Raw genomic sequence first — 22,178 nt, forward strand, 5'->3', positions numbered from 1 at the left:
TATTTGGAAAATAAAATGCAGGGTATCCAGAAGAGGGGAGAAGAAGCTGAGAATGTTTCTGAAGCAAATTAGTTTAAAAGTTAAGGGGGAAGCTACTGAGAAGCTTAAATGAATAAATAAATAAGCCACATTTGTAACAGCAACCAAAAAAAACCCTGTGTTTTACTTTGTATTGATAACTTCACTTGGTTGTAGGATCTTGAAGAGTTGGATCCTGACTTTATTATGGCTAAACAAGTGGAACAGCTGGAAAAAGAGAAGAAGGAACTTCAGGAACGTCTGAAAAATCAGGAGAAAAAGGTAGAGAATAGGAAGGGTGCAAACCCACATCTATAGAATGCTTTAGTTTGTGAACTCCTGTGTTGATACATTAATAATTATTTTTATATAGCCAGATTTTTGTGTGTGTGTATATATATATGTATGTGTGTGTTGAAAATGTGTTTGAAACTAAAAAGAGGTAAATGTGTTAGAAGCTAATTGAATTTCGAGTATCAGTGCACAGATCTGTTCCAATTAAGTGAGTTGGTTTGCAAATAGACCCTTAAGCTGTATATGAACTGGTTCTTAGATGGGGTAGACTTGTAATTGGAAAATGTTCAGAGAAGATGAAACGTTCATGGAAAGCAAGGTCATCACAGAGGAGCTAAATTTAATTAGTCGCATTAGCCCTCACTAAAAGAGAGGAAATTCCACTGCTAGAGCCCTTCTGGATGGCAGAAAAGGATCTGCCTGAAAGTTGGGGAATTAAAAAAGTGTGAGGAACATGTTGTTGTTGTGACTTGAGAATCTCTTCTGCTGCAGGTTCATAAGCCTTTTGCCTCTACTGGGCAAAGTACCAGAATGGTAAACAGTAGCGTTAGTAGTCACTTGAGTAACTGTGATCTAATCAGACAGGTCAACAGAGCTTCTATAAAGAAATTTTAAGCCAGGACTTCCTCTCGAAGTTCTCTGAAGCTGTTAAAGCAAACATATGAATAAGAGTGGTCTGGCTGGATGGTGGCCTCATCCTTGGAAGCTTTTAAGGCCAGATAGATGTGGCTCTGGGCAAACTGATCTAGTGGAGAGTGCCCCTGCCCATGGTAGGGGGGTTGGAAAGTAGGTAATCCTTGTGAGGTCCCTTCCATCCCTGACAATTCTGTGATTCTGTAAAATGATAAGCTCTGCAATTAACATTGTTCGTCAGCAGTGAGAACTTGGTGATTCTGCATCTTGAGCACTTTGTGCAGTTCTACTCTAGAACTGCAAGTTTGAGAGGAGGCCAGCAGGAATTATTAATGATGTGGATTGGCTTACGTGTGAGCAATGTCTACATAAATTAGTACCCCTACCTCTAAAAGATTTCTGGAGAGAGGATGTGGTAGCAGGCTGTAAGAGTGTACCTGTTGTAACAGCTGACAATGTTGTTGAGAGTTGTCCTGGCACTGATTGCAAGGGATAGCAAAGCATCAGTTGAAGCTAGTAGCAAGTGTATGCAGAACCATTTGTAGGTGGCAGTGGGTCTTCATGCTGTGAGCCACAGGCACGCAGGAGTTGCTGTATGTGAAAAGCTTCTTTGACTTCAAAAGGACAAGAGGAGAGATCCACCAGTGCCTACTAAATACAAAAAAATCCCTTAAAGCAAATGCTGGGAGCTGAAAATGATGATGCTGAGAGTGTGGTACATATGCCTGCCCCTCTTCTTGCATCCTTGAGTGGAAGTCCACTTAAATGCCAGTGGTGGAGGCAGATTCGTTGGTGAGGTGGTCCTTTTATGTGGCCCGGTGTGGTTGTCCTTATGCAATGATAATATCAGATACATTGGAGAAATCTCCCAATCTTGGTATTTTCTGTAGGAGATGCTGAAATCTTCCAGCTGTGGTGTTAGCAATGTGAGATGCTAAAGGTGTGTTATGTTATGTTGTCTTGGCTTAGATTGACTATTTTGAAAGAGCGAAGCGCTTGGAAGAAATTCCTCTCATAAAGACTGCATATGAGGAGCAAAGAGTGCGTGACATGGAGCTCTGGGAGCAACAGGAAGAAGAAAGGGTAAGGATTTTTTGTTCAGATGGTAAAATCCATCAGGGATAAATGAAAAAGAGCGGGGTTTGCACTGCCTTTTTTTCTCCAATGTTGATCCAAAGGAAAAAAGGATATGAAGTTGATATGCAACATGCAGAGTTAGCTTTGCAGTTTCATCTCACAAGTGAGCAGCAGTATCTTCTCTCTTGGATCTGAAAGAGGAAAAGAGAATTTCTAGTGACTGAAGTAGATTGCCTGCAAATATATGGTAAGATTTTACTTTGTAATACTTGGTATCTTTTCTGGTTTTAGATCACCACTTTGCAGCTGGAGCGCGTGAAAGCCCTTGAGCATAAGAACAGACTCTCAAGGATGTTGGAGGATAGAGATTTATTTGAAGCCAGGCTCAAAGCATCCCGAAGAACAGTTTATGAGGTATGTGGGATATGGTATCATCGTAAAATAGTCCCCTAAAGCAAGGGACTGAAATGGTGACACAGTGATTCTCCACAAAAGTTAGCAGCATTGTCTAGAATGGCTCATAGAATCAACCAGGTTGGAAAAGACCTCAGAGATCATCATGTTCAGCCTATTACCTAATATCTAACACCTCCTGACAACTAAACCATGGCCCCAAGTGCCATATCCAAGTCCTTTTTGAACACCTCCAGGGATGGGGACTCCACCACCTCCCTGGGCAGCACATTCCAATGGCCAATTACTCTTTCTGGGAAGAACTTTCTCCTCACTCGGAGCCTAAAATTCCCCTGGCACAGCTGGTTCTGGTGCTGGTTGCCTGGGAGAAGAGACCAACCCCCACCTGGCTACAACCTCCTTTCGGGTAGTTGTAGACAGCAATTAGGTCTGCCCTGAGCCTCCTCTTCTCCAGGCTAAGCAACCCCAGCTCCCTCAGCCTCTCCTCACAGGGCTGTGCTGCAAACCTCTCCCCAGCCTTGCTGCCCTTCTCTGGATGCGTTCAAGCATCTCAATGTCCTTTTTAAACTGAGGAGCTCAGAACTGGGCACAGGACTCAAGGTGTGGCCTAACCAGTGCTGAGTTCAGGGGCAGAATGGCTTCCCTGCTCCTACTGACCAGACTATTTCTGATGCAGGCCAGGATGCTGTTGGCCTTCTTGGCCACCTTTGCACACTGCTGGCTCAATTATGTAATTGTTCATTTTCTGTTATGACTGAAAATAAAAATCAATAGCAGGGAGGTTGAAATGGCAACCAGGTTGTTCTCTCTCAGCGGAATAAGGTATCTTAATGTTGCTGCAGTTGGTTTGTTTTCCCTGCAGCTGTGTTTAGCAATCTGTGTAACTGTCTAGCTCTTGAATGTGGTGTTTCTGGTGTTTCCATGTGTGTTCTTTGTGTCTCAGGATAAACTCAAGCAGTTCCAGGAACGGTTGGCAGAGGAGAGGCGGAATCGCTTGGAGGAGCGCAAGAAGCAGCGCAAAGAAGAGCGGCGCATTACTTACTACAGAGAAAAGGAGGAGGAAGAGCAAAGGCTGCGAGAAGAGCAGCTGCTTAAAGGTATCGTGGAGAACCTGCTTATTTCATCCTTTGCACCCCAGCCCATTCCAGATGTTTAAAGGTACAATTGAGAACGTGCTTATGTTATCCCTTGCATCCTTGACCCGTTCCAGCTAACTTAAGGTTTCCCTGTTTCATAGTGTTGAAGGAGGTTTTCTCACTTGCAGTCAACTGTGTTCATTGATTAGACAACAGACCTTTAGATTTCACCTAATGCACCCTCTGAATGCAGGCCTACAGGAAGGCTGGGGAGGGACTTCTCAGGATCTCAGGTAGTGATAGGACTAGGGGGAATGGAATGAAGCTGGAGGTGGGGAGATTCAGGCTAGATGTGAGGAGGAGGTTCTTCCCCATGAGAGTGGTGAAGCCCTGGAATGGGTTGTCCAGGGAGGTGGTTGAGGCCCCGTCTCTGGAGGTGTTTAAGGCCAGGCTGGCTGAGGCTCTGGCCAGGCTGATCTAGTGTGGGGTGTCCCTGCCCATGGCAGGGTGGTTGGAACTAGATGATCCTTGTGGTCCCTTCCAACCCTGACTGATACTATGATTTACTTTCTTCAGCTTTATAGGAATGGAAAATGAAAGGAAAAAACCAAACCCAACCCTGCCCTCCCCTTCTCCCAGATATGAATAACAAAGGAGATAAATTAAGGGAGGCCAATGAAAAATTTAGTCTTTGATTTTAGTTGTTTGAGTTCTGGATACTTGTTTGTGCACATCTGAATTGAAAGAGAACATTGGTGTCACATCCAGAGCTTAAGAATTGAAGCAACTTGCACACTTCTCTATGAATTGCTTTGCCCAGTAGTTTCTTTCCAGGCTTTAGAAGAAAAGAGGTGATAGGCATCCTGTAAGGTAAATTTCTGTCCTACTTGTTACTTGGAGGAAGAAGAGAGGTTAGTGCAGGTCTCTTCTCACAGGCAGTTAGTAATAGAACAAGAGGGAGTGGCCTCAAACTGCACCAGGGTAGGTTTAGACTGGACACAAGGAAAATTTTCACGGCAAGAGTGGTCAGACATTGGAACAGGCTGCCCAGGGAGGTGGTTGAGTAACCATCCCTGGGTGTGTTCAGAGGTCGTTTAGATGTGGTGCTTGGGGATAGGGTTTAGGGGTGAACTTTGTAGAGTAGGGTCAATGGTTGGACTTGGTGATCCTGAGGGTCTTTTCCAACCTGAATGATCCTATTATTCTAGGAAGATTTTATGTATCAAAGTCCATAATCATGCAGCATTTAAAAACCAATGAAACAAAACCAAATCAGTCCAGAATATCAGATTTGTGGCACTGCTGGTTGTTTTGTTTGACCTTTTCCAAGGAAGGGCTTCTCTGCCACAGCTGAGGTAGTTAGTAATATTTAGTGATGCTTGTACATCAAATTAATGTACTGGTATTGGAACATAATTGTTTTCTCTCTTGCTAGCTGTTTTTGAAGGTGCTACATTAATGGATAGGATAGGACAGGATAGGATAGGATAGACCAGACCAGGTTGGAAGAGACCTTCAAGATCATCGCGTCGAACCCATCAAGCAATCCAACCCACCTAAACAACTAAAGCATGTCCCAGAGTTCCTTTTCCTATTGCTTTCAAGTTATCACACTCAGAGAAAACAGGTTCTGTGGTTAGTTAAACGCAGCCTGTGAAATGCTTCCATTTTTTGTTTCCTTATTAAGGTATTTTGTGACCTTTCTGTGGCTATAGCAAAGTATCAGAGTTTATTTTGGTGTATGCTGGCTTGAGAGCAGCCCTGAAGAAAAGGACTTGGGAGTGCTGGTGGATGAGAAGTTCAACAGGAGGCAGCAGTCTGCACTTGCAGCCCAGAAAGCCAATCACATCCTGGGCTGCATCAAGAGAAGCATAGCCAGCAGGGCCAGGGAGGTGATTCTCCCCCTCTACTCTGCTCTGGTGAGACCCCACCTGGAGCACTGTGTCCAGTTCTGGAGCCCCTATTACAGGAAGGATCTGGAGGTGCTGGAGTGTGTCCAGAGAAGGGCCACAAGGATGATCAGAGGGCTGGAAATCCTCTCCTATGAGGACACACTGAGAGAGTTGGGGCTATTCAGTCTGGAGAGGAGACCTAATTGTGGCCTTCCAGTATCTGAAGGGGGCTACAAGAAGGCTGGGGAGGGACTTTTGAGGGTGTCAGGTAGTGATAGGACTAGGGGGAATGGAACAAAACTAGAAATGGGTAGATTCAGGTTGGATGTCAGGAAGTTGTTCTTCCCCATGAGAGTGGTGAGAGACTGGCACTGGTTGCCCAGGGAGGTGGTGGAAACCTCCTCCCTGGAGGATTTTAAGGTCAGACTGGATGTGACTGTGAGCAACCTGCTGTAGTGTGAGGTGTCCCTGCCCGTGACAGGGGGGTTGGAAGTGGATGATCCTTGAGGTCCCTTCCAACCCTAACAATTCTGATTCTCTGACAATACCTCCTGCTTATGTTTGCCATTGTGCAGAGCGCGAGGAGAAGGAGCGCATCGAGCGCGAGAAGCGCGAGCAGGAGCAGCGCGAGTACCAGGAGCGCGTCAAGAAACTGGAAGAGCTGGAGAAGAAAAAACGTCAGCGGGAAATGGAGATAGAGGAAAGAGAGCGTCGTCGAGAAGAAGAGAGGAGAGGTCTGGATGACCCCTTCTCGAGAAAGGTAGGTGATACCTCAGCGTTTGGCTTCTTGCTGCCTGCTCCTTCCTGTGGGTTGTTTGGAAGAAGATGGCAGCGCTGCAATAGCCTAGGTTAAATTTTGGGCTAGCTAATTGAATAAGTTACTGAATCACAGAATGTCAGGGGCTGGAAGGGACCTCAAAAGCTCACCCAGTCCAACCCCCCTGCCAGAGCAGGATCACCTGGGCCAGATCACACAGGAACCAGGTGGGTTTTGAGTATGTCCAGAGAAGGAGACTCCACAGCCCCCCTGGGCAGCCTGTTCCAAGGCTCTGTCACTCACACAGGGAAAAAAATTTTCCTCTGGTTTCCATGGAACTTCCTATGCCTCAGCTTCCACCCATGCTGTCATTGGGCATTACTGAGCAGAGCCTGGCTCCATCCTCTTGGCACTCACCCTGCATGTAAACATGAATCAGGTCACTTAGTTACAGCTCACTTACCACGATCCGGAATCTGTAGATCAGTAATAAGGTAAACCAAACAAATTACTGAGGTCTCCAAGCTGTTCTGAAACGGAACAAATAAAGATTAAAAAGAATATTGAATAAAATTTTAACACAGGAGGAAGAAAGTTACACTGGAAGCAAGTGTAGTGATTCATGCCAAAGTTAAGAATTAGGGCAGTCTATGAAGGAAAATCCCAGACTAAACATAACCCCCTGATTTTAGAATGTTTAGAATAGACCAGGTTGGAAGAGACCTTCAAGATCATGGTGTCCAACCCATCAACCAATCCAACCCACCTAAGCAACTAACCCATGGCACCAAGCACCCCAGCAAGTCTCCTCCTGAACACCTCCAATGATGGTGACTCCACCACCTCCCCAGGCAGCCCATTCCAATGGGCAATCACTCTCTCTGGATAGAACTTCTTCATAACATCCAACCTAAACCTCCCCTGGTGCAGCCTGAGACTGTGTCCTCTTGTTCTGGTGCTGACTGCCTGGGAGAAGAGACCAACATCTGCCTGTCTACAACCTCCCTTCAGGTAGTTGTAGAGAGCAATAAGGTCATCCCTGAGTCTCCTCCTCTCCAGGCTAAGCAATCCCAGCTCCCTCAGCCTCTCTTCATAGGGCTTGTGTTCCAAACCCCTCACCAACTTTGTTGCCCTTCTCTGGACTCGTTCCAGCAAGTCAGCCTCCTTCCTAAACTGAGGGGCCCAGAACTGGACACAGGACTCAAGGTGTGGCCTAACCAGTGCAGTGTACAGGGGCAGAATGACCTCCCTGCTCCTGCTGGCCACACTGTTCTTCATGCAGGCCAAGATGCCATTGGCCCTCTTGGCTGCCTGGGCACACTGCAGGCTCATGTTCAGCCTACCATCGACCAGCACCCCCAGGTTCCTCTCTGCCTGGCTGCTCTCCAGCCACTCTGACCCCAGCCTGTAGCTCTGCATGGGGTTGTTGTGGCCAATGTGTAGAATAGAATCAATCTGAAAAAAAAAAATAGGATAAGTCTGCAAAAAACCATGAAAACCAAAGGTGTGTGCTGCTTCCCACTTAAAATATTGGTGCTGGGGGGGGAAAAGCATGATCCAAATCCAACAGGAAACTAAGTGAAAGGCATTTGCCAATGTTTCATGTCTTAAAAGAATGTGAGTGCCACAAACCTTCTGTGCTCCCACTTTTTCACAGTGTGTTGGTAAGAGAAGTAGTTTTGCATTTCATCCACCATGGCCATTTTCTTTGTGTAATGCATACTTCAGTGAGTCTCACCAGGGAGGTAAGTGAGCAGAGCCTGTGGAGATTGTTTTGATGGTCTGTCAGGTAAATAGTCATCACTGGTATTTTTCCCAGAAGAGGTGCTCCTAGCCATGTGCACTTCAGTGTATGCAAATGTTGGCTGAGGTTCTGAGATCCTTGTACTACTTGAAAAACACCACTTGCAGTTTTGGGATTCTTTCTTTGCTCACCCTTGTTGGTTTGGGTCATTTCAAAAGCATTTAAGAACACAGTCACAGTGCAGTGGATATAAGCCAGTGTATATCCTTATATTGAAGAATAGGTCAAGGGACCTTCCCTTTCCTCTCTACTCTGCCCTGGTGAGGCCACATGTGGAGTATTGTGTCCACATTTGGGCTCTCCATTTCAAGAGGGGCAGGGAGCTACTGGACTGAGTCCAGTGGAGGGCCACAACAAGGATGAAGTGGACTGTGGAGAGGCTGAGTGATTTAGGGCTTGTGAGCCTGGAAAAGAGCAGCCCAACAGGGCATCTTAATCAATGTTCATCAACATCTAAAGGGTGGAGGTCATGAGGATGGGACTGTGCTCTTTTGAGTGGTGCCCAATGATTAGGACAAGGGGCAATGGGTACAAACTGGAGTACAGGAGGTTTCTCTTGAACTTAAGAACTGTGAGGCTGCTGAAGCAGGCTGCCCAGAGAGGTTGCAGAATCTCCTTCTCTGAAGACTTTCAAAAGCCACATGGAGATGTTCCTCTGCAACCTGATGTAGGCAAACCTGTGTTAGCAGGGAGGTGGAACGAGATGGTCTCCAGAGGTCACTTCCAATCCCTACCATTCTGTGATTCTGTGTGCATCTAAGCAGTCTGTGAGACTCCCAAATACCTCACCTGCGCTGTGCATTGAGGTGCTCAGAACAGAATGGTCTGTGCCACACAGACAGCTTTCAGTTTGTTCAGTAACATTTTCTGATAAGATCAGAAAAAAAACCCCAACAAATTCTTTGAATTCATTCCAGCTGTCATTAAGCAGCAGGAAATTGAGATTCTTAAAACCAGTTTGCTGTTAACAGGTTTTTTAGAGTATTTGCATGTACCCTACCCTGCTAGTAAAGTAAGAGCACAAAGAGAGTACTTGTTTTGTCAGCTGTGCCAGAAGCAATCAAGTCAGTTAAGACCATACCCAAGCTTTTCTGGAGCTTCTGATAGTCATGGTAGTTCTGTGTTCTCTGCAACAAGTGAGCTTTTAATGACATAGTGATGCTCTGAAATTGGTGAATTAACATGGTGAAAATCTTAAAGCATTCAGAGAGGGAATTTCTTGTATTGTACAGGAATCTCGTTGGGGTGATAGGGAGTCTGAAAGCTCCTGGAGAAGAGGCGGCGAGACAGAGTCTGAATGGCGACGAGCACCAGTGGAAAGGTAATCGCTTGGTTACTAAGCACCAGTTTTATGTGGCTCAAAATAGCAAGATCCTTTTTTGTTGCTACTGCTCTAGCTGCACTGACTGAAGAATATCTCATGGCTCTCTGAGAGCCCCTTCTGTAAAAAATGGCTTTGTAAACATCTTGAAGTGAAGGAGAAGTTTTATCTTGGAGCTGCATTCAGATAACATTCCTGCTTTATTTAGCTTAGGTATGTGAAAGCAAGCAGACACCTTCTGCATGTGATAAACAGCTTGCTTGCTTGGTTTCTTTTTTAAACAGAAAATTTCTGTCCTACTCAAACACTGGTGTCAGTTGTATAAACACAGAATGGGGAAGGATGGCAAGCAAATGCAGGGCTCCTGAGGGATGAGACAGAGCTTTTTATTCCATTTAGAAAACTTGACAGGGGTATATAAGAATAGTAAAGTCAAAGTTCAGAGTCTCAAGCTATTCAAGTCCCAGAGTGAGTCACAGAGCAGAAAATACATGCCATAAACGAAAGCACAGCTCTGAAGGGCTGGTTTTAACAGGAGGAAGGATTTAGGAAGGAACAATATTGTGAAGGTACTTTGTGCTTTAAAGAAACCCCAACACACCAAAATGCTTGTCCATGTCTATAGACTTCGTGGGGGCTGGATCTCTCCAGTAATAATGAAGACTCTTTGTATGATTGTAGAAAATAAGATCTTTAATCTTTGTGCATCCCTCTGCTCCCCAACAGGATGAGCTGTACCTACAATATTTCTAGTTGTTCTTAACAGGCTGTGCTGATGGAGATAGCACTGCTTGTTGCAGCTGGCAGTATGTTTTATTGCTTAATTAGCCTTCCAGGTTGATAGATTTTTTTTGTAACTGTCTAGCCCTCATTTCCAGTGCACCACTTTAAATCCATTACAGCTTACTCTGATTGCAGTGGAAGCAAATTAATTTACCCATTCTCTCTCTAGTAAGCATTGCTGTTCCTGGTAGTGATCCACTTGCTCTTGAACTGCAAAATCAAAAATGGGCTGAAACTCCTGGGTGAAGCCTTCAGCTATTAACATATTGCAGAAGTGTTTGCTGCATCTATTTATATACTTGAGTGTGGTATTCTTTCTCAGAGTGATGCAGGTGACCCATATTCCTTTTTGAATCATTAGAGCATAGAGTTTTTCTTAATAAGTGTTGTCTTAGTCATTTCTCATTCAACTTCTGTAGCAATTGAGCCAAGGGACTGCTGAGGAGGTAAAATTAGGCATATTTTGGGTTATTATCTAGCATGTTTGAGTAGAACTTTTCCTTCTGTCTTTTAATAAAAGAAAGATACTGAGGAATACTACAAGGAATTGCTGATAGGAGTCAAAATCTCTCTATGGAATTTTAAGTAAAGCAGTGTGTCTCAATGATTTTCTCTTTGCTGAGTTTAGAAAAATAACAAAAGTGATGATGCTCAGACATAATTGCAGAACAAAAGTGTCATTCTGCATTCTTCAGTAAGGCCCTGGTTTACCTCCAGTTGGATTTTAACCCTAAAAGGTGTGAGTGTTTTGGATACAGAGACAGCGTTGCAAAGCTAAGTGTGAGTAAAGGCATTCCAGTGTGTATTTCTGAATCAAGTGGTGAAGGCAGGAGCACAGAGGACAGAGCTTCACATTTTATAGCATCTATCTGTAAGTAGAGCTCTGGATATATGCATTTAAAAGGCCTTGTGGTCGCTAGTACAAGGAGAAAAGCTATGCAGTTGGTCTTGCAGACCGTTTCTCAGTGAAAAGACACAGTTGTGTGTGGGCTGTACTGGAACAGAGGTCCTTACAGCCATGGTGCAGCTGATTATACTACATAGCACACCCAAGACTGCAACTCTGATTCCAGATGATCAGGATGTTCCAGTGTTCTCAGTCTTTCCCATACTGTGGTTCCAGTTACAGGAAAAAACAAGTTACAGAAAGGCAGAAGAGTCCAGCAAAAGCTGTCTCTGTTCCTTGGACAGCTAGTGCCTTTAATATCAGTTACAACTAGACTGTGAGCATTTGCTTTGTTCCTTCACTGTGCAAGAAAGGTAGTGGCTACCTCTTATGTAGTAACTCCATAAGAAACAAAAGAGGAAAACAGACTAATGAGGATAACTTTATAAGGAAGAAAGTCAATCCTGATACAAAAACATACTACAGCTATTGTGATTGCAGGAAAAAGGTTAGCATAGAAGTGCTGTGTAAGAGTTCAGTTAAAAGCCAGTTGATTTAGTAGAAAAAAAATAAATCATTTACTGTCTCTCTTTAGAACAGAAAAATCCATAAAATGCTGTCAGGAACTGGCTACTTGGCTTATTGAAACTGTAATGGCAACTAATCTAGACTTAGTATTCATTGAAAGTGGCAGGGCAGTGCTGCAGGCTGTCACATTTGGGACAGCTCATTAGAGTTACTACTGCCACAGATTGTTCTCCCAAACAATCGACAAATGCTGATGTGCTTATGGTCAAGAAATACTGAAAAAATGTATAGAAAAGGGGAGCTGACCTTTATTTTGTGCCTGTGCTATTTGTTTCTGATGAGCAAAAAAAACCCAGCTGTGAACCTCTAGCAGTGGTTCACTACAGTGTAGTGACCTTTGCCAGCACATTTCTGCTTTATTTGGTAAAGCTGTCTGCATGCTTTCAGCTCCTGTACATCTGTGTGTAGGGTTTGTAGGGGTTATTGAGAAACAGGCTCTAGAATGCAAACAGGGTTGCACTACTATCAGTAACTGCCAGTCAATAATGTTGATACTGCATCCCTCTGTTCATGTTAATTTGTCAGCTGCTGCTTGACTCTTCAGTAAACTACTTAAAGTGGGAGTTAGGAAGGAAAGGACAAAAGCTGAGATATGAACACTCTTTGTGGGTGACATGGACAGTGGCATTGAGTGCACCCTCAGCAAGTTTGCTGATGACACCAAGCTGTGTGGTGCAGCAGACAGGCTGGAGGGAAGGGAGGCCATCCAGAGGGACCTGGACAGGCTGGAGAGGTGGGCACAAGCCAACCTCATGAAGTTCAATAAGAGCAAGTGCAGGGTCCTGCATCTGGGTCGAGGCAATCCCAGGCACAAATGCAGGCTGGGCAGGGACTGGCTGGAAAGTAGCCCTGAGGAGAGAGACTTGGGGGTGCTGGTGGACAAAAAGCTCAACAGGAGCTCTCAGTGTGCACTTGCAGCCCGCAAAGCCAATCAGATCCTGGGCTGCTCTGGCCAGCCTGATCTAGTGTGGGGTGTCCCTGCCCATGGCAGGGGGGTTGGAACTAGATGATCCTTGTGGTCCCTTCCAACCCTGAATGAAACTATGAAACTATGAAACACACAGGTTGTCAAATGAGGGGAAAAACGTTGTAAAATCAAGAATGTAATTTCACCTGCACATAGTAGTTTAAAAATGAGAGCAGGAACAGGTTAAAAGTCATAGTTTAAAACCATGTAAAAATCCTAACCCCTTGAAACAGTACCTAAGTATGAAGGAATTAAATACTTGTTCATTTGATGAACTTTATAACCATCTCTCTACAGGTTTTTTACAGCACAATAATCAGATTTTTCAAAGGACAAGATTATCCAACTTGGGTTAAAATGAAAGTTAACAGTCTCCATCTCTTGGTTTTGTCTCACAGCTCACTGGTAACTGCATTCTCCCTTCTTCCAAAACCAGGAAATACGCTGCTCACACTTCCTCAAAAGAGATACGAAGTGCTCACAAACTCTTGTCTCTTTGTTCTTACCTCTTGGCAGTCCTCTCTACATCGGTTGTTTAGTTTGCAGTTTAGCAGTACAGTGGACTTCTGGCACAGTGGTGCTGGGGTGTTGTTTTCATGTTGAGTTTGTTCTTTTGAATCCGTGAGATTAATCCCCAGTGCAGTTTCTCTTCTCTTAGCCAGAAGCAGGTCCCAGTAAATCTTTATAATATGCTTTCCCTTGTTTCTATTTATTGCTGAGGAACTAACTCCCTTTATTTCCTGGAATACAGATTTTAATCTGGTGACAAAGCCAAAGTTGATGGTCTAAACCTATGTGTAGAAGGCTGTAGATGTTAAACTAAGCAATGTGTCCAGAGGAGTGGCAAGAGTTGAAGGCTACAGCTGTTGTTCAGTAGTATCTGATTTTTCAGTGCTACATATGTATTTCAAAGAGAACTGATGACCCAATAGCCCAGGGAAGATTCCCACCAATGCTCTGCTTCCCACATACATCCCAGTAAGGAGAGCTTGTGCAAGCACTGATGCCTGCTGCACCCTGCTTGCTGTCAGGCAATGGCGGTGGATTGAGTCATGAGCTTATTACATTGTCCTGCCAGATTCAGTTGTGGACGCTTGTCAGTGAAAGTATTAACAAGTTGTTGGGCTGGAGTTAGGCCAAAGTGTATGGAAGCAAGGAGTGAGCTGTAGGGTTGGCATGTGTGTGAAGAAGGGGGGAACCATCTTGATGGTTGATACTGGTTCTTGGAGACTTAGCTTGAGTTTATCAAATGAGGCTTGGTGTGAAAGCCAAACCTCTTCTCTGCTGTGTTGCAGCAGATAACCAACAGGGGACTGCCGTTATCTCCTTTAAAACCAGTTTGAAAGAGACAGTAAACTGTTCAGTCTTCACTGAAGCTGCGGGGATGGTGACCTACCACTTCTCCATAGCAGTGAAAGCAATTTGAAGATGCATTTGAAAAATGCAAGCTCTGTAAATGTGTTTGCAACCAGACATCAAGTGAACATGTTGAGAAATGGCCTTGAGGGGGTTGTCAGTCTAATATGTCAATCTTCCCTGAGTATCGCCTACTTTTTGCTAATTTCCTTTGCTTTTACAGGGATTGGCGTCGAGGAGAACCGAGGGATGATGATAGAGCTTTCCGACGCGGCGATGATCTGCCCCGGCGTGGAGATGATCTGCCCCGACGCGGTGCTGCAGAAGAAAAGGAACGTCCTTCTGCGGAGTCAACAGACGACAGGCCGCCCAGGAGGGAAGGGGATGAGGAGAGAACACCCAGGCGTGAAGGGGATGAGGACAGGCCGCCCAGACGTGCGTTGGATGAGGACAGGCCGCCCAGGCGTGGTTTGGATGATGACAGAGGGAGCTGGAGGGCTGCAGATGACGACAGGGGTCCCAGGCGCGGATTGGATGATGACAGGGGTCCCAGGCGCGGATTGGATGATGACAGGCCGCCCAGGCGCGGATTGGATGATGACAGGCCGCCCAGGCGCGGATTGGATGATGACAGGCCGCCCAGGCGCGGATTGGATGATGACAGGCCGCCCAGGCGCGGATTGGATGACGATAGAGGCAGTTGGCGAGCAGCAGATGATGACAGAGGACCCAGGCGTGGGCTGGATGATGACAGGCCCCCCAGACGGGCCCTGGATGATGACAGGCCCCCCAGACGGGCCTTGGATGATGACAGGCCCCCCAGGCGTGGGCTGGATGACGACCGGGGCAGCTGGCGTGCTGCAGATGACGACAGGGGTCCCAGGCGGGGCATGGATGACGACAGGGGTCCCAGGCGGGGCATGGATGACGACAGGATGTCAAGGCGTGATGATGACAGGGGACCGTGGCGTAGCACAGATGATGACAGGCTTTCCAGACGAGATGATGACAGGGGTCCCTGGCGTGGCAGCGATGATTCAAGGCCGGGTCCTTGGAGACCCTTTGGTAAACCAGGTAAAAGACAGCAGTGTCATAGTCTTGCCCCAAAGCATGTGTTACCCTAGTGCGTAATGGATGTGATGTGCTTGGTGTAAGAGATGAGAGGATCAGATCCGTGATGTGCTTGGTGTCAGAGATGAGAGGATCAACTCTGAAAATACCTGGATTCATTTGGCTAATGTGGCCCCTCCTTTAGTTGGAATAATTAAAGCTTTTAATTTGCTCGAAGTAAAAGTAAAAATGCTGCAGTGTCTGTTGCTCACCTGGAAGGTAACCAAAGGTCACATAGCAGTTCTGGTAACTTAGCTGTCTGCAGAACCAAGATGCATACATTTAATGCTCTGATGGGAGAGAAACATTCTCACTAAATCAGCACACCTTGGTCTCTTTCCCTGCCCTCTCTGTATGTCTGAGGTTAACCCTCTAAGGAGGATTTTGAGACCTCATTCAGCTGGGTCTGGTTTTGAAAAGCCTTTAGCAGGTGTACCAAAGTACTACTGTTTTTACCATTCCTTTTGTGTGTGTGTGTGTGTGTCTGTCTTGCAAATCCTGCTTTGAGCAGGAGTTTGAACTAGAGGACCTTCTGAGGACCCCTCCCATCAGAATTATCCTGCTTTTGTCTGATTTATTTCTAGTCTTGGTGACTAGAAAAAAACAGTTCCTGATCCTTTTGTGATCTGTTCATGTCGTTTAAATGCTAGACAGAGATTTAATTTCCTGGTTGCTTGTATTCAGATAAATGTATTCACAGGCACCAGATCAACTTCTGCAGACACTTAACTGTCAGCCAAACCTGGAAGTTACCATAAATGCCAGAACTCACATTGCAGAGGCTTTCTCCTTTTCCCTGTTGAAAGAAAAGCCTGTGTAATAAAGAACTCCCATTCACAAATAACTGAATGGATGCACTGAGGACATGGTAAATGATACAATCAGAGAATGGTTTGGGTCAGAAGGGGCCTTAAAGATCATCCAGTTTGAACCACCCCACCATAGGCAGGAACACTTTTCACTAGCCCAGGTTGCTCAAGGCCACATCCAACCTGGCCTTGAACATCTTCAGGGAGAGGGCATCCACAGCATCCATGGGCAACCTGTTCCAATGTCTCCCCACCCTCACTGTAAAGAATTTTCTCCTAATATCCAGTCTAAATCTCCCCTCCTCCTGCTTCAATCCATTCTGTCTTATTACTGAGAAGCCCATTCCCAGCTTTCTTATAGACCCCCTTCAGGTACTGGAAGGCCACTAAAAGGTTTCCTCAGAGCTGTCTCTTCTCCAGGCTGAACAGCCCCAGCTCTCAAAGCCTATCTGCATAAGGAGGTGCTCCACCCCTCTGATCATCTTTGTGGCCTCCTTTGGACCCACTCCAGCAGGTCCATGTCCTTTATGTGTTGAGTGCACCTGAACTGGACATAGTACTCCAGGTGGGGCCTCAAGAGAGCAGAGTGGTGTTACATGATAGTCATATTTTAAAGTGCTGCTTTAAAAAGCAGGACCTGCTTGACACGTGAGCCAGCCTAAACTCTCCTCAGGTGTATTTTCACAGAGGAATCTGCTATCTAAGATCCTACCCCCTTTTGCTTCTTCCTGCACTTGCTTTGCACAAGACCCTGGAGGAGTTTATGGTTTCTAGCTGGAAAGTGCAGGGTGTAATCAGCTCTTCTGAACTCTACCAGTGACACATGCAGTACTGTCTTCAGGTCAAGCAGTTTCTGCAGCTTTTTGTCTGTGGCTCCCACTCAGTGCCCATCTTGAGCTGGATCCTTGGGGATCAAAACCTGAAGAACCAGTTTCTGTGAGGGAGGTAAAGGTTTCTTTGTCTACAGAGAGATCAGAGGTCAGCTACAAATACCTTTGACTGTGGTTTTTTGTTTTTTTTTCACTTGTAGGGGGATGGAGAGAAAGAGAGAAGGCTCGTGAGGACAGCTGGGGGCCTCCTCGAGACTCCAGACCTTCTGGAGACCGGGAATGGGATAGAGACAAAGACCGGGATGAGAACGAGAAAGAGCGGGAATTCGACAGAGACAGGGACTTCGATCGAGAGGATCGCTTCAGGCGGCCCAGGTTTGACTGCTCTCTGCAATACTTCATCAGCAAGGCTTTTGTAACCTTCTGCAGAAGTAGTGTGATGGTGCTGAGTGAGAGCAACAGGGGCTGGCTCCTGTGAAATGAAGCACTTGAAGGGATGAAATGGAACGTGGCATGGGGGGGGGCCCTTTTTGGGTGGTTAGTTTTAAGACAGCTGTTCACAAAAGACAGCCTAAAATATTCCTACTGCTTGTAATTTGTATTTATTTATTTATTTTTAACCTGTTATTAAGAGAATTTCATGTTAACCTCCAGGAAATACTTTGGAATTATGTCAGTATGTGAAAGACTCCCCACAGGGCCTAGAACTATCCCACACTGTGGTGTACTATTGCCTCTTTCCATAGCAAAGGTAAAATCTTAACATTTTGATCTTTAATATCTTGGATGACAAAAGGGATGATGCTGGCTGGAGAAGAGGCCCAGCTGAGGAAACTTCTAGCTGGAGGGATTCAAATCGTCGTGAAGAATGGGACAGAGGTGGTCGTGACATGAGAGATCGACGTGGTGATGACAGAGAGCCACCCCTCAGAAGAGGACCTCCCCTCAGAGCTGAGCGTGAAGAACGTAAGCTTGTTTGGCCATCCCTAAAGGTTTACATTCTGTCTACAGCTGCCTGAAGGGAGGTTATAGCCAGGTGGGGGTTGGTCTCTTCTCCCAGGCAACCAGCAGCAGAACAAGAGGACACAGTCTCAAGCTGTGCCAGGGGAGGTTTAGGCTGGATGTTAGGAAGAAATTGTTCACAGAAAGAAATTGGCCATTGGAGTGTGCTGCCCAGGGAGGTGGTGCAGTCACCATCACTGGAGCTGTTTAGGAAGAGACTGGATTGGGGTGCTTGGTGCCATGGTTTAGTTAATTGGGTGGTGTTGGGTGGTAGGTTGGACTCTATGATCTCTGAGGTCTTTTCCAACCTGGTTAATTCTGTATCAGAGCATTTGTGAAACTCTGGCAGTGCTGGAATGGGGTAAAATGAGAGGAAGTTGTGTTTTCAGGCACTTACAAGTCCCTTTGCATAAGCACAGTAAGAGATATTTTAGGGTAATTGAGAGTTTTTCCCTGAATCTAAGTTAGTGGGCTTTTCTTAGTGGTACTCTTTTCTGTCACAGTGGCATGTCACAGCTGCAGTGTTCGTGGTAGCATTATGTTGAGAGTGAATGAAATTCTTGTACTTAAATTATCAAGCTAGGTGTCCCAGAAAAATGATTTCTGGGTCATTTCTTAAGAAATCATTAAAATACAAGGGAAGTATTTCCAAACAGGGCCTTATGGGTTTGACATCATTAATGGTATTGATAGTGGTGAATAACCTATTTTAATTACATACATTAACCTGTTTTAATTATGTACCTCTATTAATCCTTTGCTGTGTTCTAAAAATACAGTGACAGCAAATACGTGTAGCTTGAGGTGCCACATCTTCCACTACTGGCATCTCTCGGCCTCCAGCATCCTCTGTGGTCTCTGCCCATGGTGTGTGTGCTCTCTGGGGGCAGGTGGTCTGGGTGAGCAGGTTGGAACAGGACACACAACACAGGACTTCCAACTGAGGGTTCTTCATGTTGGGATGTTACAACTCTTTTTTTTTAATGTATGAAGATGTAATGTATCGGCTTGGAGGGGAGCACGCTGCCTTGGGTTAGGAACTGGCTGGAGGCTGAGCCCAGAGAGTGGTGGTGAATGGTGCCACAGCCACCTGGCAGCCAGGCACTAGTGGTGTGCCCCAAGGATCAGTGCTGGGCCCCATGCTCTTTAACATCTTTATTGATGATCTGGATGAGGGCATTGAGTCCATCATCAGCACATTTGCTGACAACAACAAGCTGGGGGCAGGAGTTGATCTGCTGGAGGGTAGAGGGGCTCTGCAGAGGGACCTCGAAAGGCTGGGCAGATGGGCACAGTCCAAGGGCAGGAGATTGAACACATCCAATGCCAGGTTCTACACATCGGCCACAACAACCCCATGCAGAGCTACAGGCTGGGGTCAGAGTGGCTGGAGAGCAGCCAGGCAGAGAGGGACCTGGGGGTACTGGTGGATGGTAGGCTGAACATGAGGCAGCAGTGTGCCCAGGCAGCCAGGAGGGCCAATGGCATCCTGGCCTGCATCAGGAACAGTGTGGCCAGCAGGAGCAGGGAGGTCATTCTGCCCCTGTACACTGCACTGGTTAGGCCACACCTCGAGTCCTGTGTCTAGTTCTGGGCCCCTCAGTTTAGGAAGGAGGTTGACTTGCTGGAAGGTGTCCAGAGAAGGGCAACGAAGTTGGTGAGGGGTTTGGAACACAGCCCTATGAGGAGAGGCTGAGGGAGCTGGGGTTGCTTAGCCTGGAGAAGAGGAGACTCAGGGGTGACCTTATTACTCTCTACAACTACCTGAAGGGAGGTTGTAGACAGGCAGAGGTTGGTCTCTTCTCCCAGGCAACCAGTACCAGAACAAGAGGACACAGTTCCAAGCTGCACCAGGGGACGTTTAGGCTGGATGTTAGGAAGAAGTTCTATCCGGAGAGAGTGATTGCCCATTGGAATGGGCTGCCTGGGGAGGTGGTGGAGTCACCATCATTGGAGGTGTTCAGGAGGAGACTTGGTGGGGTGCTTGGTGCCATGGTTTAGTTGTTTAGGTGGGTTGGATTGGTTGATGGGTTGGATGTGATGATCTTGAAGGTCTCTTCCAACCTGGTCTATTCTATTAAATTCTATTAAGAAACTTTGGTATTTGTGTGCCTGCTTTGTTGTGTGACACAGCTCTCTTCACACACAGCTGGAGTAGAATTGTTAACATCCTTTGGTAGAACTAAGCAATTCTTCACAGAGTGAAGGGTGGTGAATGCTGTTACCGGTGGTGTCCTGCAGTCCAGTGCCATTTACACCTCTGATTTCAGTAGGCTGAAGAGGAATTTGCTGTCTTTTGAGACAATGCAAACCTAAACATTCTGCACAAGTGTTTTTAAGTTAGGCTTTTTCTGGGGTTTGTCACTGGAGGTGTTTAAGAAGAGATTGGATGCCATGGTTTAGTTGGTTAGATGGTGTTGGCTGATAGGTTAGACTCGATCTCGAAGGTCTTTTCCCACCTACTCTGTTCTATTCTCTTCTATTCTAATGTGTTTGTGCTTTTAATTCTGGTAATGCAAGGATATATTTCTATATCATCAACCCATGTACATCAATGCAACGCTCTCATTGCAGTTGTTGTGGTTTAAAGCTGACACTTGGGTTGCACACAACGATCCTGAATCTAAAAGAGCCACGAGAAGTTCCTGACCATTATGCCACCAGAAAATTAAACTTAATGTGGCTGTCATCATCATATTACCTCTTGGCAAGATTGAGAATCATTAAATCAGACTCTTGGTGCTGGACTGTTTGTTTGGAGCACCTCTGCTACAAAGACAGGCTGAGGGAGCTGGGGTTGTTCAGTGTGGAGAAGAGAAGAAGACAGAGAAACCTGATAGTGACCTTCAAGTACCTGAAGGGGGCTACAAGAAGGGAGGGAGAGAGGCTGTTTACAAAGGCCTGCAGTGACAGGATGAGGGGCAATGGCTTTGAACTAGGGAAGAACAGATTTAAATTGGATATTAGTAACAGGTTCTTTGTCATGAGGGTGGTGGAACACTGGAACAGGTTGCCCGGAGACGTGGCTGAGGCGCCATCCCTGGAGATACTCAAGGTTAGGCTCAACAGGGCTCTGGGCAGCCTGATAGAGTTGAGGATGACCCTGCTGACTGCAGGGAGGTTGGACTGGATGAGCTTTGGAGGTCCCATGCAAGCTACTCCATTCTGTGAGCCTGTGTAAACTCTTGGAGGCCACTGGCGGAGCATGACAGAGATGATGTTCTTGTCTGTCTGTGTTTGCAGCAAGCTCCTGGAGGCGTGCTGATGACAGGAGGGAAGAACGTGGAGAGGAACGTGAACCGGTCCGGCGATCAGCTCCTGCTGCTGCTGTTCCTGCAGCTTCTGCTCCCTCACCAGCATCAAAAGATCGAGAGAGAGATGGGGAGAAGGAGAAAGGTTCCTGGAAAGCAGAAAAGGAACGTGAGCCAGCTCGCCGCACTAAAAACGAGACAGACGAAGAGGGGTGGACCACCGTACGACGTTAAGTGGCAATCACAAGCCTTTAACCGATGTTTTAGCTTTGATTTGATGGAATCCATGGGTTATATTTGTGCTTATAAACATTCTGAATTGGAATTCTTTAACAAATGTTTTGAGGTAACATGAGAGCATGAGCTTGAATTACTTAACTCATATAGATTGATCATGCACAAAACTCACAGCAGGAGGTTGGAAATTGAATTCCAGGTTTGGAGAGTTCAAATTATGCTGATTTCGTAGGGTCATGTGTTGCTAAAATAAAGAGGAGCAAGCCCCATCAGCTGCCTTGAGTAAGGCTTCTGTCTCACACCAAAACCAGGCTGACCTTTCTATTTTCAGTCGTCCTTAATTAGGAACGTCAGCACAGGACACGCATTTGAAAACACCTATGTCACAGGGTGGAATTACTGAGAAAAAGCAGAGTGAAATCAGTTCCCATAATCAGCCAAAACAAGAGAGGGGGGAAAAAAAACCCTGTAAAAGCCCTCTTTTTCCAGAGCTGGCTTTCCAAGAGACCTATTTTATCACTATCTAAATTCAGGAAGTTGTTTAAATTTGAATTGGAGACGAGAAACGTTGTGAGAGTTAGCTGCACTGGGACATGTTGTGTCGATTTACTTGAATACATGAACACCTCTGAGGCCACTTTGCAGCCCTTGTTCCCAGTGAGGTATTCCCTGCTGCAGTGTGCAACCACAGAACTTGGGGAGCTTTTCCACTGGGGAGTGTTTTGGTAAGCGTCTGGCTGTGTCTTTTCTGTTGCCAATATCACAACTGCTTTTTTCCATTACTTGGGTAATTTCATGCCTTTCAAGGGTTTATAAATATTGTCATATTTAAACAAACAAACAAGAAAAAAAGTGTGGTTTTTGGAGAAGTTGTTGAGTTTTCCCTCCCTCGATTCTCTGTCTTCAGGGTCAATTCTTTCCCTTTGCAAACAAAAGAAGTGATTTGTAGTAATGGCTGTGTTGACTTCAGTTTTGGGGTGTGGTAACGACTTCACTATCTGGTCCTACTGAAGCCAACACAGAACTTGCTGCTGTGTGTTTCTTCAATGATAAATAAACAACTTAAGGAATGA

At 45.9% G+C, this 22,178-nt stretch overlaps 1 protein-coding gene across 1 annotated transcript in view; it reads left to right on the forward strand.

The window, feature by feature from the left end:
- The window catches only part of EIF3A (eukaryotic translation initiation factor 3 subunit A), a 44,812-nt gene extending 22,634 nt beyond the window's left edge, over positions 1-22,178 (forward strand). Inside the window, exons 13-22 of the mRNA XM_068166110.1 lie at positions 196-300; positions 1,915-2,028; positions 2,314-2,436; positions 3,380-3,533; positions 5,980-6,164; positions 9,198-9,286; positions 14,090-14,940; positions 16,816-16,990; positions 17,412-17,581; positions 20,861-22,178. Of these exons, the coding sequence (XP_068022211.1) occupies positions 196-300; positions 1,915-2,028; positions 2,314-2,436; positions 3,380-3,533; positions 5,980-6,164; positions 9,198-9,286; positions 14,090-14,940; positions 16,816-16,990; positions 17,412-17,581; positions 20,861-21,102 (2,208 nt within the window). The 3' untranslated portion in view covers positions 21,103-22,178. The remainder of the gene's footprint in view (positions 1-195; positions 301-1,914; positions 2,029-2,313; positions 2,437-3,379; positions 3,534-5,979; positions 6,165-9,197; positions 9,287-14,089; positions 14,941-16,815; positions 16,991-17,411; positions 17,582-20,860) is intronic.

The sequence above is a fragment of the Melanerpes formicivorus genome, unplaced genomic scaffold (assembly GCF_026170545.1).
Source record: "Melanerpes formicivorus ecotype bairdi unplaced genomic scaffold, bMelFor1.0.p_v2 SCAF_97, whole genome shotgun sequence".
NCBI classification, from domain to species: domain Eukaryota; kingdom Metazoa; phylum Chordata; class Aves; order Piciformes; family Picidae; genus Melanerpes; species Melanerpes formicivorus.